The following is a 17,000-nucleotide window of genomic DNA, read 5'->3' as shown; positions in this document are numbered from 1 at the left end:
TATTTATAATAAAACGTATTTACAATAAAACATATTAAAAATAACATATTATAAATTTATTAATTACCAAAAATTTGAAGGAAAAAAATTTTTTTTTTTTGCAAAGGACCGGCCGTAACCGGTTATGGGACCGGACGGCTTAACCAGTTACCGGTAAGCTTGACCGGTTATGAAGGATTCACCGGAATCGGGACCGGTTATAGAGGGACTGGTTATGAAACGTTTTTGTCTTGATCGAGACCGACCATAACCAGTTATGGCCCAGCCCGGGACCGATTTTTGGCCACCTCTATCCATGACCATGACCATGACCTATTTAAATAAAAGCACTTAAGCATGAGCCCATGTCTCATCTTCACATGACCTTGTCATAAAGCATTCTTACCTTTTATATTTTCATACCAAATTAAATAACAATCTATTTTTTCTACTGCTTTTGATTTACAAGCTATTTTTACCTACAATTATAAAAATACATCTATATGTAGAGGTAGGATCAAACGAAAATTTAATTTATATATATATGAGAAGACGATAACCTCCAAGATCTTATGTGATTATACATAATAGGACCGCTTGATCATATATGATTAAACACATCTAAAAGGGGAGTGGGCAACTTGGTGGTCGCGGAGAAGATCGCTTGTTGTGTGACAACCAATGTAACATGTATTCAATCATATATGATTAATGGATTGCTTACTTATGACTTGATGAACACGCTTCCCGTCACCCCTAGCCTCCTTCAATACACGCCTCCTGTCACCCCTAGCCTCCTTCAATACACGCCTCCTTCCATCGACCCTCCTTTCCGTCGATTTCTTCTTCCTTTATGGCGACCGATGATTTCTCCTTCCATCGAGCCTTCTTCGGTTTTCATCAACAGATCGATTTCTTCTTCCGTTTTCATACAAGATCGATTTCTCCTATCTGCATTGGCAAGATCGATTTCCTCTTCGGTTTCATAAAGATCGATTTCTAGACATTAATTCTCAACAGTTTCTCAATCGATTTTTTGCCTCTTTCTTTTTTCCAATTTTAGGGTACGATCTTTAGGGTATCCAATCTTGATTTGGGGTTGTTCTTCCGGATCTCTGCTTTATTTTATTTTTTTTGGTATTTCAATTTTTTTAGAAACCAAGGTGTTTATGGTACTGATGGTATTAATCAGTTCAATCGAACCTCAAAGACATTGATTTGTTAGTACTATGATATTTGTTAAACAATGTTCAATTCATTGAGGGGTAAAATGGTCAAAATTTCCATTCAGATAATTGATTCAAAAAAAAAAATAACACTACATGTTTATTTAGACAGACAATTTACCAAAACGGATGAATTTATATCCATACAGGACTTAATAGAAAATTTGGTAAAAAACTGTTTTAAGTGTATACCATGTACAATCAAATATAATCTTGGGACGTTTTGGCTTCTCCCAAATGGATTGTTTTTTATTTGAGCTTGGCCTAAATATTTGGTTGTATATGTATACATATAGGTAGGTAGGTAGGGGTTTGACATGGTATTGGTTATGCATGCCAGCTTAAAAGCCATGCATTAACTTGCTTCAATTGGGAAGCTTCCTTCTCTTTATCTATGGGATTACCAAGGACGATGAGAACAAACCCCCCATCATCAATTCCATCTTTCTCATAAATGCTTTTGCCCTACTTTGACTAATTCAAATACATACAACCATATTAATATATAGTTTAGGTTAATCAGGATTCTTTTAAATACTAATTATAAAATTATATTAGATCATTCAGTTATAAAGTATACATATTTTTTGATCATCTGGAAAAATGGCACAATTGTCGTTTTGCATTCATGGAAAAACCCAACGTTTGTTCTTGCTATAATACAACTAAAAACACTATATTTCCTAAAAGAGATAAATCTGGAACAATTATGTTATAAAACGTTTCCTCTTGAAATTGTATTATTTTAAAGCATTTTCACAAGAACGGTATTGAGTTTGCAGCAAAAAAGTCACAGGATTATTATAACATCAACATGATCTTTAGATAAAGAAAATATAAAATTTGAAGATATTTTTACAACAAAATTCCCAAATAATATTCAAAAATTGGAAAATGGAGGAGAAAGAATAGAAAATCATAATTCATATTTGGAGAAAATTGCAAAGTTTATGTTTGACTATATTTAACAAACTAAATGTTTGTCAAAAACAAATTATTAGTTAAAAACTAGTTCTTGGTTATTAAATTAACTGATAAACTAGTTATATTTGGTAAAAACTAACTAATAAGATAAATCTCAAATTTAAATAACATTCAAAAATTACTTAAGTTTTTCAAGAAACTAACTAAAATAGTTTTTCAAAAGTGTAGTTTATAGCTCAACAGAGACGACACTTTTTTTCTTTTATAAATTCAAAATATAAGATAGTTTATGGTTATAAAACATTTTTTAAAAGAAAAAAAACATGCATTAATTGTTTGTATCAAGTAAAAGAATGAGTATCAATCGGTGTTCCAAAGACTCGTTGTAACAACCATCGTGGCGCTCGTGCTCAAGGTTTGTGTCTGTCTGTTTGACGTCATGCTAAGTATGCCACACGCTATGGTTTAATGTGTGGTTTTTGTAACGCAATATTGGACTTTTTTTTTTATCATTTTAATCTCTTATTAGTTTTTTAGTATATAATCTGATTTAAGTTGTTTAATATTGTTAACTCATTGAGTAGTAATATAAAAGATATTTTTATATGTGGATATATACACACACACACACTATATAATATTATGAGTTTAATCATTTGAGAACTCCAAAATATGTAAGATCTATCATAAGTCACCAATTTAAGATAACTATCGTAATTAATTAATGAGATAATTATCGTTATTTATTGAATAAAAATTAATGCATTTTTTAGGAAATTCCATCTTTATCTCTTTGCTCTTCTCTCTCATATCTCCATATTAACATACACATCTTGTAAACACAATATAAATAATCTTAATATTTTTTTACTACGGTGTTCACAATGTTTACATTGTGTTCACAAGTGGTACCTTCATTAGTTTATGTTTATAATATGTTCACAAAATATACATGATATCATAGACTTAGAGAATATATTTATAAATTATAATAGTATATATAATAAAGCGTTCATAATAATCATGTATATATATATATATATATATATATATATATATGTGTATGTTATTCAACGGGAAGAGAAGAAATATAAAATTGAAGAGAGAAGAGAGTAAAAAAGGCGAGAGTGATATATTTTTAATTTGTTTTAGATTTTTTTTAAAACTATTTTTTTGTTTTTCAATTTGGATATCAGGGATCTAAATCAACAAGTTTTTAAAAGAAGGTTTTTATACGTTTTAGATATCTACTTTTATAAGTAACATCGTTGTTTCTAAAACTTAAGACTTGACCTTATCGGTATACAATAATCTCTACAATTGAGGTTTCTCCCTTTTGAAACGTCATAAGTAGACCGTTCTTGACCCAATTTGGCTTTTCCTAGAAACCAGTAAATTTATTAAAATTAATATGTATTATTAAAAAGAAATAAAAAAAAGATTGTTGGTTTTTTTTAATTAACCTGGATATCTAACCCACTATGCGAGCCGACTAATCTCAGGACGACCACCTGCTTTGTAGATAGCCTGGAGTCACCGTATTTGAACGTCCGTGGCCACAAATAAATTTTTATTCTTTCTTGGATTTGAACCTATGAGTTCTGATATTTTTGATCTTTGAAGCCAAACTCAAAACAATCAGATACCATCCTCATGGTTAGATTGTTGGTTTTTGTTTCAAAAACAAAAGGGGGCGTATGGTAATTTGAGATGAGTTGGAGAATTAGAGTGCAATGCAAATCATGACATAGGTCTTTTGGCAAGCAACGAAAGTCAAACTTGTTTTAAAAATGGAAAAGTCAACGCCTGAATGTCTACATTCATTTTTGTGCATTTATAAGATGCAAATTTTGCATCTTTCCCAATGCAACTGGAGTTTGATCGTTTTCAAGCCTCTTTTCCTTTCTAAAATGAAAGAATCCTCCGATCAGAAGAATGGTTTTCAAAAACCCATAAAGCAACGTTTTTTAATGATTCAAAAATTCAAAGGTATTTGATTTATAGAATTAAATTGAAATCTCACTGTAACAAAATTGGGTTTATAGGACACCCCCAATCCCTAAGTGTCCTAATAGACCGCTTTATAAGACTTAATTTATATGACCAAAATATAAAGTCTCCTATCTAAAGATGTTTTAATAAGTTTTTATGACACTTTTGGACGTCTTAACAAGTTTTTTAGAACATTTTAATTCAAAATGTCGTATTATCAACTTTATAAGTACACTTTTGAGAAAATGTCTCATAAACTCATTTTTCTATAGGACACTTATTTTTATAGAACATTTTTTCAACAGTGTCCAATAAAGTTGCTAATGGGACACTTTATATTAAAAGTGCCCTAAAAAATTTATTACGACATCAAAAAAAGTCGTATAAACTTATTACAACACCTTTAGATAGAACACTTTATTTTTTTGGTCATATAAACTAAGTCCTATAAAGAGGTTTATTAGGACACTTAGAATTTGGAGTGTCCTATAAAACCCGATTTTGTTGTAGTGTCTGTTTTTTTTATGATTGGAAATAATTTGATTTTTTTTGTAAATATAAGTTCACTTTATAAATAATTTGATGTTTATGTAAAATATGGAGGACGATGTAGATGATGAAAGAGGCAAGTTAGAGATGCGAAAGAAACAACTGATATCCATGAATGGCCATGGGATTTCTAAATCAATCCGTTGTGAAATTTCAAATCTAAGCTTCCTTTCAAACCAAACACACAATTGTCTCTCTTGTTTATATAAATTGGGACTTACATTCATGTGTGTTCAAAATTAGGCCTTCATACATGAGGCTAACTTTGTCAATAATTTTGCTGTTAAGTATAAGAGAGAAATTATAAATCAAATAGACTAAATCGAATTTATAACAAACGACATCTCTTACAGTGCATTGTATTTTATTAGACTTAAATCTAATTTAACATTCTTTTTGTGTTATTAGACTCAAATATGTTGCAGATCCATATAATCTCAGGTTTCAAATCTACTATCCTAATTTAAAACCATCGAAAAGAAAATCCATGTGGTCTCAAATATGAAATATGTTGCCGTATTGAAAAATCCAACAATGAAATTGTTCATGGTGGTGGTTTTAATTGAAAAATGTAAAAATATCAAAAAGACGAAAATACCCTCTTAATTAACAGACCTATTTAACATAAATTAATTTGAGGGACTAAAAGTGAAACAAAATAACAACATGGTGATACAAGTGTAGTTAGTTCAATTGATAGTGTGGTTTTATATTGTGGAATTTACACTTGTACTTATATTGTGATTTTTTATTTCTTAACGAGTAAATTACATTTGTTGTCCCTACGATTGTCACCTAATATCAAGTTTGGTCTATTTTTTAAACTAGTTATAGTTTTATCATTTTGGTTGTCATTTTGTTTCACTTTTGATCACTATGACTAACTCTAGTTAAAGAAAAGCAAGTTAAAGTAATATAAGAGTATTTTGGTACTATTATTCTTTTTGTTTTATTAGATTATATAATATTATATATTAGATTATAGTTAATATTTACATAGTTTATTCAATTTTTAAAAAAATAGAACCTTATTTTTTTTACTATTACTAAGGTTGCAAACGAACCAAACAAATACGAACAGAGTTTTGTTCATGTTTGTTCGTTTAATTTAACCGAACAAATAAATGAACATAAATGAACGGATTAAACGAACATAAATAAATATTATTTGAATTCAAATTAATAAATAAAAAATTATATATTGAATCTAATATACAAACGAAGGGTAAATGAATGAACATTCACGAACCTAAATGAACGAACGACTCTTGTTCATGTTCGTTCGTTAACTAAACAAACAAAAAAATGGTTTATGTTCGTTCATTTACTAAATTAACGAACATAAACGATCTTTTCGCTGAACGCTCGGTTCATTTACAGCTCTAGAAAGTTTTCCGAAACCGAACTGAATGGAATTGTTACTTTCCAAAAATGCTTTCTGAAAAAAAAAGAAGGTCCATTTTACTGTAATATTTAATATTATTTTTGGTAAATCTTCATGTTAATATTCTTAATCGATTTTTAATAGTTGAAATTTTGAGTTCAATTAATAATTTAGTTATTAATATGTTTATTTTAAAATAATATTTTACATATCTAATTAATATATACAAATTAAAAATATAAAATTAATGGTGAAGCAATAGGGGTTTACTGGGAGACATATATATGATTTTCAATTTATATGATCATATTTTATTTTAGGTATATTTATTAATTTTATCTTTTCAATATGTTATCATAAAATAAAACATAATATTTTCTATTTTTGGTAAATATATCAATTTTTAAACGATTGACAAACCTATTAATAAATAGTATTTTAAAATAAACAAAATAATAACTAAACTTAAACCCAAACTCAAAATACTACTTGATAGAAAAAATTTAATTTGCAGATTTATCAAAAAAAAATATTAAATATCACATTTTTATGATAAAACTTAAAAAAAACATTTTATTTTTGTAAAGATTAAATAAAGTATATAGATATTAAATATATAGAATCATATGATCTAATGAAACAAAAAAAGATAAAGAAAAGAGTAAAAGGAACAAAATATCCTTAACTTAACTTTTTTTTTTAACTAGAGTTAGTCCGATTATTTTTTTAACTAGAGTTAGTCCGAGGAAGCAAAGCTTGTGAACCGTAGCTATGAAAATTATAATTAATTTAAAAGATGGATAGTGATCGACAATCACAAGAACAAAAAATGTAAATCACATTAACTTAGAAAATTATTTTTTTGGATGAGAAAGAAATTATTATTTATTAATTTAAATAATGTTTTTCAGTGAAATTGAATGTTGATATATGTATATCAAATAATCATTTTACATAATACAAACGAAAATCAATAAAATGCGAGTGTATTTCTCGATTTGTGCGTGTCATCCTTGCGCAGGGGCCATGCTAATCATCTCTGTATCGTTCCAATTTTATCGGATGGCCCGTTGATTGTTAATGAATTAGCTTCCTGGGCGAAGAAGTCGGAACGAAAAGTTCTGATTTTTAAAGCTGATTTTGAAAAAGCATTTGATAACCTGAACTGGGGTTTTTTAGATGATGTTATGAACCAGATGGGGTTTGGTCTTACTTGGAGGAAGTGGATTCGTGGGTTACTCTCAAATGCGAGTGTCTCTATTCTTGTTAATGGTAGTCCATCGGAGGAATTCTTATTGGAAAAGGGGGTGAGGCAAGGCGACCCACTTGCCCCTTTCCTCTTCATCATTGTTATGGAGGCGCTCCGTGTTGTTATGTTAGAAGCCCGGATTAAAGGCCTCTTCTCTGGCATTTCTCTTCCCCATGGTGGCCCAGTCTTAGAGCTTCTCCAATTCGCTGACGATGTTGTCTTTCTGGGGGATTGGTCTTTGTCTAATGGGACTAATCTTATTCGTCTGTTAAGATGTTTTTTCTTATCTTCTGGCTTAAAAATTAATCTTCATAAAAGTTGCCTTTATGGTATTGGGACTACGGTAGGGGAGTCCGGTTTCCTTGCTCGGAGAATGTTTTGTAAGTCTGCGTCGTTACCTTTCATGTATTTGGGCCTCCCGGTGGGTGCTCAAATGAGTAGGCGTTGTAATTGGTCTAAGTTGATTTCTAAGTTTCATGAGAAGTTTTCCTCTTGGAAGGCTAAGGCTCTTTCCTTCGGTGGCCGGAAGATCCTCTGCAAGTCGGTTCTAGGTAGTTTGGGAGTTTATTTGCTTTCTCTCTTTAAGGCTCCCGATTGTGTGATTAACTCTCTTGAGAGCATCAGGAACAACTTTTTATGGGGTGGAGGTACACATGGAAGGAAGATTACTTGGATTAAATGGAGTGTTACTTGTAACTCGATGGATAAGGGTGGTACCGGTATAGGCAGTCTAAAGGCGCTTAACTGGAGTCTTATTGGGAAATGGTGGTCGAGATTCCTCACTGACGAGGATAGTTTATGGAAAAACTGCATCAAGTCTTTCCATGGCGTGGATGGCGATTTATTTCGTGATGGTAGTAGGAAGTCGGGGGTATGGGGTGCGATCACGAAGTGGAACTCTTTTTTGAGTAAAGTGGGTCTTCATTTTACCAACTTCTAGTCATTGGATTCAAGTGGCAACCGTGTTTGGTCTCTCTCTGACGATGGTGTATTCAAGGTTAAGACATGTAGGGAAAAAATTGAGGAGCGGGTTCTTCAATCGGATCACAGGTGTACGTTGTGGAACAAATCAGTTCCAGGTAAAGTTAATATGCTTTTTTGGCGCTTATCCAAATCTAGGCTGTCCACTAGATGTAATCTTATGAATAGAGGTATTCGTATGGAGTCGTATATGTGTCYGTGMTGTCTTTGTCAWCCAGAAACGGAAAATCATTTATTTTTTGGATGCTCCACGWCTAAARAAATTGGCGCGCTTGTAAAAAATTGGTGGCCGGAATTTCCTTTTCAAGCTACTAATTTGGCGGAGTTCATAGAGGCGGCTAAGTTCCCGTTCAAAGGAAAGAAGGCGGCTGAGGCTATGGAGGTGATTCTCTTGGTGTTCATTTGGCATATTTGGGCTAATCGTAATGATCTGGTTCATAACAAACCGACCAAAATACCGAAGGGGATCTTCAAAGATGTTGTTCTCTTCTCTTTAAAGTGGCTTAAGGTTAGATCGAAAAATTGTAAACATCTTGATTGGGAACTTTGGTGTAGTAGCCCGTTGAGGGCGATTTTGTATCCGCTAGCGGCTTACTAGCTAGTTGTTTTTGGTTTTATAATATTTGATGTTCCAAAAAAAATAAAATGCGAGGGTATGGTGTACCATTTCTTAATATATTTTATGTAATTAGTATATAGCTAGTTTGATGCATTGGAATATTAATTTATATAGTCTGTTAACAATCAAATAATTAATACTATATATTTATGGTATTTTTAGTAAGCCATTCAAGATACGATGGTGAGAGAAATATGTGTATATATGAAAAACAAATACAAATTTATTGAAATTGTACTTAACAATTAATGATATTTGTAATTTTTTCTATATATATATTTCCCTAATTAAATTGTTGTAACATTAATTAATATTTATTATTTTAACGTATCATTAAATTAAAGAGTCTTTTAAAATAAAATACATTATTTTATTATCTTGAGGATTTTTTTTTTGAAGTAGTTTACCCTTAGAAGAAGTTGGTCCAAACTATTGCCGGTAGATATATTATATGCATGGGTCGGTGGTAGTTGTTTTTCTCATAGTGAGTGTGAGTCCACCATCATCTAATTAAACCTCCCTCACAAAAGTTAACATGACTCACAAGCTATGGTTTTCAATAGGATTAGGATTAGGATTAGGATTAGGATTAGGATTAGGATTAATTTAACTCTAGGCATATTCACTGCAACATACAGTCGCGGGCAAGAGACTCGTAACTCTTCATCATCAATTTATATTACTACTACTACATTTATTGTGAGTAAAATTAATTAGCATAAGCTTGCTGGATTTTCTTTCATGTTCATTTAATTCGTTTGAAAAGTAAGTGTAGCTATTTTTATTTAAAAAGTTCAAAATTGACTTGTTAGTCACGTTTAAAATTCAAAGTCAATGCAATAAAATTAGTTTCTAAATAAAACTAACTAATAAACCCAAGGCTAGCTTCTAGATTAATACAACCAAAATATTTCGGAATTCAAAAAATATTGTGCTTCTTATTCAAAATTAAAACTAGACCATTTATATATATATATATATATATATATATATATATATAATTTTGGGATATGGATGAAATAATACAAGACGTCTCAATTGATCAATTTTTTGTCGGTTTTAAAGGAACGCGCATTAAATATTTGATTGCATCATTCCGGAAAACAATTAACAAACTTTCTATTTTTCGGATAATTAAGTAGAAACATCGTCGGTATGCTCCATGACTAATTTACAATCAAGACATGAAAGATCCCTAAATATATATATATATATATATATATATATAAAAGTTCATATGAAGATCACCTTTTTCCTTGTTTACCCGATTAATTAAACTTTACAGAAAATAAAATAATATAAGAGAAATTCGAAAACCTAATTCTCATTCATCATCGTATTAGATACAAAGAAACCCAAAGTAGACATCTTTTTCCTAAGAAGATGATGAGATGAGATGAGATGAGATGAGATGAGATGAGTCGAGTCATGAAGGGACTATGATCTGTAGATACTTTACACTTTTTTTCAACACTCGCAAAAACTAAAAAGAGTAAAGAACACACCTAAAAGAGTACTACCTTCTTCCAGCTATTTGTTTAAGATCACTGAAGCCCTAGATCTGATTCACACTTAATGGGTTGGACGGAAAATCAATTAACCCCTCCATAAGCATAATTGAACACCCTATTCCAAAAACCAGGAGGAAAAAAGGATTCAAAACAAGCCATTACTTTCTTCTAAAGAAAGATTCATGAGGTTATCTTGATCATGTTCTTGAGCATTAGCATCATCAAGAAGCCATTTCTCTAGGAAACTAAGAGGAGGCAGTTGTGCATTATCCGTATTTGCAGATGGGTTGCTTTCATCTTGGAATAAACTCGTTTCAGGCGAAACCGATTGGGAAACTTCGGAAATATTGCTGTAGTTATGTAAGCCAAACTGCAGTGAATTATCAAAACCTTCACTTGGAGGACTAGGGAACTGCCCATCAAAAGAATTCCGAGTCTGGGTGCTTTCGGAGCTCGTCTGTGAAGATTTTTGCTTCTTTTTCATCCAGTTTGGGAGCAATCGTGCAATGTTTTCGGTACTTGATGCATAAGTGATTGTACTCTGATTGGTCTGTGGAGGGGGTAGAACCAATTCTTGTTCTATTTTTGCACTAGGGTTTGTACCAATTGATGATGAGGGCTTTCTTGAAAAGGTGGATGAGGATAACTGAGGCAGATTGACGGACTTATTGTCGAGAGATAAGGCATCACAAAGGGCTTGTTTGGCCATGTGGATATCAGTTTGAAGCCTTCTCTCCCATTGACCTTTAGACATGGTAGTTTCCGAGGATGATGACGAGTTCGACCCCCTTGAGGGATGATGGTTTTCTTGATTGGATGAGTTGCCTTGGATCTTGCTGAGCTTCTTTTTCAGATGGGTGTTCCAGTAATTCTTGATATCATTATCTGTTCTTTGTGGAAGATAAGAAGCTATTGCTGCCCATCTAAGCAAAAAAAAAAAAAAAAAAAAAAACCCAACAAAAACACATGAGAAAAAAGCAGTTATTAATATCATATCAATTTTCTTTCCACAGATCTAAACCCTTTGAATATGTGTATACCTGTTGCCAAGAAGGGCTTGCAGATGGATGATCATCTTCTCCTCTTGATCTGTGAAGTTTCCACGTTTGATACCTGGACGGAGATAATTCGTCCATCGGAGCCTGCAACTCTTACTGCATCTTAGCAAACCTGAACAGAAACAAGATGTGAAGTGATCGGTCAAAATGTTGATTGAAAAGAAGGTTGCAGGATACAATAAATACCCTAATTATGACTCTAACAAACCCACCTCTAAATAAGAATCTTTACTGGAAAAATTGAAAACCCAAAAAGAAAAACACAAAGAAGGAAAGATTTATTTGAAGTAAAGCAGTAGCATATAATAGATACCAGTACTGGTAGGAACAGATCTCCAATTCCCAGGGCCGTTTTCTTGAATATAAGATACAAGAATTATATCTTCTTCTGGAGTCCATGGCCCTTTCTTCACTCCTATCTTATCACAACAAGGTGGCCTTCCCATTGCAATCTTCCTTCTTGAGATTGTTGAATAAACAAGATCGTTGATGACTTTGGTTGTTTTGTGTACTTCACATTCACACCCAGTATGTGTTTTGTGAGTGACAAATGAGATGGGGTTTTCTTTTTTTCTTTCAATTCAACCTAGGATAAATGGCAAGAGACAAGGGTCATTGCCTAGGGGTATCCCCTTATGCACTATATATAGACCCAAGAGAGAGAGAGAGAGACGGTGGTGGTGGTGATGGTGGACTTATGGTGGTGATTTCAAACGCTGACCAAAAGATAGGGGTTGAAAAGAGGTAAAAGAGAAGGGACTTTACTCTCTCTCTCTCTCTCTCTCTCTAACCTCATAAACCAACAAAAGTCAAAAAGTAGACGGCAGCATTTACTCATCTTGCTTGCAAAAAGTCAGCCTTATGGTTCATGGAGATCAAGGGGGAGTGGGGGTAAAAACGAAGAAGATGAATTAGAAGGTCTCTTGGCCAGCCTTAATGCATTAGTTTGGCCCCCCACGTATTTATGCCAATACACAAATCATCACCAAATTAACAATTGCATAGCCAAAAATAGGTGTCACAAAAAACCATGAAAAGTGAATTTAATGTTGAAAATAGGTCTTCACTGACCATCTATCTATATATATAATTCTTCTAACGCCACTAATTCCTGCTTAACATACACTTCAAACCTAAATAGAGTAAATACGACATAGGAATTTGAAGAATTGAATGTTATGAAACGAGGAAAACAAATTCATGATTGATTGATTGAGTTGGCTTTACATGTGTGTTTAAAATTGTGCACACTAATTGTTGGGGAACTTGGTTTGTGGCCGTTGTATAATTTCGGATAGATTTTTAGATCGTACATGGGAATTCACTTTTTAAATATTGTATTTCATCTCTCTAATGCCTTAGGTTATTACAAGATCAGTACCGTGATAATTTAGAAATTTCATACACGACATAAGGCATTGATTTCGTATATATATTCATCAAGTCACATTTTTATGTATTTATATGAGAGATCGACAATTACGAACATTTATAATCGTTAACGGATAAGATTGAAGAGCAGTTACAACAGCATCAAGGTTCCTAGGACCGAACTCTGAATCCAAGTCTATATGCACCAATTTGAACTCTGATCCTACTGTTCAGAGTTTGAGACTTCGCCAATTTTCCTAGAACATCACAAGTCTGAACTCAAGGTTCAGATTTATAACTCCATTGGTTCAGACTTAAGTCTGAAGACAAGTCTAAACTCAAGGTTCGGATCTCTAACTCCATTGGTTCAGACTTAGGACTAGGTCGAATTCTCAAACCTGGATCCACATTTCATATCTCTGAATCCACCGCTAAAAGGCTGCCCCTTGGAACCTTGCTAGGAGCGCTATCCCTCGAACCCCCCGTAAGGGGGCGATATGTCGATCTCAAGTGATAGGAGCAACATTTGTAAGTGTACAGTCCGCACCTCTAACTCACTTATATTTGCATCATCACCTTAGTCGATCTCAAATAAATCACAATTATACCAAATAGTTTAGTTGATGACACTAACATCACCCAACAACATTGAGCCTGAGTTGATTTTTTAAGTGGTAAAAAGAGAACTGAAAATAAGAGGGAATTATTCAAATAAATTAAGATATATATATAGAGGGATGTTATTCTACACCATTTGCCATTCCTACACCCTATACAACCCTCATCTCAACCATTCAATTTTTAATCAATTAATTGTTTCCTAATATAAAGTATTAATCATAATTAATAAACTCTATTCATATTCCATANTCTATTCATATTCCATAAATATTCAAATCATAATAAATGAACTCCAATCATTTCTATAAATATCTCAATTAATTGGGTTGCAAAGGTTTTACAAATGCACAAGGTTGTAAAAGAAATATACCCTATATATATATATATATATATATATATATATATATATATATATATATAAATGAGCAAATTAATATTTAAAGACCATAAGTAAAGTTCAGATGATAATGGGAGGTTATAAAATTAATTATCGTCTCTAATTATTTTTGAAATCCTTTCTCTCATGATCATCATAAGTAGTAAATGTTAGATTTACATTTCAATTGGGTTCGACATAATTTTATTAATTAATAATTCCATTATCTTGATAGCGCTCTATTTCAGTATATAATTATAATCGATTTTCTACTTAATTCAATCCAGATTATTCAAAACATCTTTGTTTATGAGTGTTTATAATAATAAAAGGAGGGAAAACAATTGATTTTAAAAAATAGCGAATTAATTTTGTGAAGTGAAATGGTCAAAAAGTATTTTTGGATGAACTAAAAAGTCTGTCATTTAAGTGAAAATACGTTTGAAATCGATTTTTATGTCCGTAATGCTTTGAACCAAAACGTCTACACCATATAGAAATCATATATTTCAATTTAAATCAATGCAACATTCAACAAACAAACTTGATGTTTAAAAATTGAATGGTTTTGAAAAATTGGAATTTGTGTTGATGAAAAAACAATTGAAATCCTTTCTAATGACTATATAAATTTACCAATTGGATAGATCAAGAAAACATCATTCGTAAATGTAACAAGAGCTGAATATGCAACAGCAATTTAAGGTCGCATACCTAGACGGAAACTAAGTGATTCATACACAGCATCTCTCTCCGTTATCAGGGGTTCTACCAATTGATATCTTTCCAAAAATAATTCAAAGTCAATTTTTTTATTTGTATCTTCAATTTTTGAAAAATCTGTTTTAAATTGTCAAGTTGTAAATAAGCCAAGGATTTTTTTTTTTCCGTATTTCAGAATACGGTTAACCAACATGTCGGTAAAATAGCCTCGTAACTTCGGGAGAAGGGTGTTAAGATCATATCCGGCCTTTAATAATTATAGATCACGTTTTAGCAACTATTAATTATTGTTTTGGCGCATTTAACAACCCGCATATTTAAAAACAAATTGATAGTGTTGCCATTTATTAATATGTGTTTCAAAAGTAAAATATTTTTTTTGTGATATATAAGTGTTTAATTTCTAAAATTTATGATATCCGTAAAGTTTCGTTTTAGATGATTTTTTCGTCTAAATATAGTATTTAATATATTAATTAACATTTATTTATTTCACAATCCATATGTATTCGTGTAGATATGATTAGTATATCATTGAGGGAAAACTCAAAAAAATCAACACTAATGCAATGCATCCAAGATCCACCGGGTCAATTTTCGTGATAAACACAATTCATGGAGTGGGGGTGAGACATTGAGATTAATAGGTGATCAATGATATAGATCATTTTTTACGCGCCTCACCTTAAATCATATTCTGACACGATTTTTTCATCTATATGTGTGTGTGTGTGTGACAATTCAGTTGCAAGCTTGGTTTAATCTATGTTATTAATTAATTAGGGGGAAAGGAGAGTGTGACATGTGTCTCCATTTATTCACATTCGTTATGAATAATGAACGTGAATTTTTTTACAAATTCAGAATGAATGATACACCCGTGAATGTTCGGGACACATGACATTCCCATTTGTTCCCTAGTTCACAATAAACTTAAGTTCCATTGTAGATGGGGGACAAAGGAGAGTACACCATGTGTCGTACACATTCACTAGAATGTTATAAGAAATTCACGTCAAGTATTCATGATGAATGAGAATAAATTGGAACACATATATATCATACTCTACTCTGATCTCCAATTCACGACAGAAAAGACGTTTACAATTGAATTTTTACCCGTTTTATTAATCAAACCGTAATTAATTCTTTGAAAAAGTTAAAACTAAAACTATGACCACATTTATTTTAATCTAACATTTAATTAATATTAATCAGTTATTGTTATTTAGAAGTGTGTATTCTCATACATATGTGTTAAATAATTAAAAAATCATAATTTTTTTTAAAGAGATGGAGCCAATACAATTTGAGAAAACATTAATCAATTCAAGTGGTAATAAGCTTTGAATCTTTGGGAATTTTTCTCAAAGAACACCGGTTGCAAGACCATCCGGGGATTTTTGTGGTTGTTGTCGTGCACATTTAATATGTATGTATAGTAACGAAGAAAAGAAATTAAGCATTAATTCAGAAAGCATTGAATTTGTATTTTGTAAATATAACTAAAATTATGAATAAACCAATTTCTATTTAAAAGGAGATAATGATGTGGAGACCATGACCACAATTGGAATGGTTGAGTCCACTGTTCACCAATTATATATGCGAAAATATTAGGTTAAGCATCAATTCAAGGGGACTGACATTTTAAACACAAAATTAATTATACCTTTTTTATTTTCACAAATATATATATTTCTTTAAATTAAACTCCATATTTACTTGCATTCATATCAAATTATTAGAGTTTTTTATAATACATTTTCAGTTTTGACATTTACGTTTTTTGAAAAGCAAAACCCGACAAATTAAATACAAATATATTTGTAAGAGTTTATGTTTTAATTAACAAATTACCAAAATTTATTTACAAGTTGTAGATAAAATAATATTAATTCAATTTCATTTTTTTATCCTCAAGTGACAGTTTTAGACAATTTTCGAACAAGATGAAGAATCCACCGGAGATGCTCCAAAAATAACTTTACTGCAATTTTATAATTTTTTTAAATATAGAAAACAAAAAACTAAAAAATTAATGCAATTTCAACATATTTTGTATTTTAGAAATTTTATCCTTAATATATTATTAAAATATATTCAATCATCTAAATACAATTTTAAAAATCATATAAAATAATCTATATCTATACTATATTATAAAGCATTTGGCTAAAACTCTTAAAACTCTTAAACCCATTCATCCCTAAACAATTTCATCCATATCCGATTTCATCCCATAACTGAATTCGTGTAACTAAATGCAGATAAATACAATCAAATACAGGATAAAATCTCATTTTAAATATAAAAAATCAAAAATATAATTAGGATAATCATTGAGTTCTAACAAAATACTTAATTATTATCTTTATAAAATGTTATATTATTAAACCAAAAATAAATTATTTCATTATTAAACTTAAATTAAATT

The 17,000-nt window shown here is 31.1% G+C and overlaps 1 protein-coding gene and 1 pseudogene across 1 annotated transcript; both read right to left on the bottom strand.

Moving 5' to 3' along the window:
- Positions 1-7,029: 7,029 nt before the first annotated feature.
- LOC112514997 lies at positions 7,030-7,122 on the bottom strand (annotated as a pseudogene).
- Positions 7,123-10,210: 3,088 nt separating this feature from the next.
- Positions 10,211-12,056, bottom strand: LOC112514387 (myb-related protein 306). Its single transcript, XM_025120829.1, has 3 exons — positions 11,786-12,056; positions 11,455-11,584; positions 10,211-11,337 (listed from the first exon to the last, which is right to left on the bottom strand). Exons 1-3 carry the CDS (start codon positions 11,916-11,918, stop codon positions 10,560-10,562), a joined length of 1,041 nt encoding a protein of 346 aa, XP_024976597.1. The 5' UTR covers positions 11,919-12,056; the 3' UTR covers positions 10,211-10,559.
- Positions 12,057-17,000: the final 4,944 nt, after the last annotated feature.

This window comes from Cynara cardunculus (assembly GCF_001531365.2).
Source record: "Cynara cardunculus var. scolymus isolate 2C chromosome LG 6, CcrdV1, whole genome shotgun sequence".
Classification (NCBI taxonomy): Eukaryota; Viridiplantae; Streptophyta; class Magnoliopsida; order Asterales; family Asteraceae; genus Cynara; species Cynara cardunculus.
This window is presented reverse-complemented; position numbering and strand designations above follow the sequence as displayed.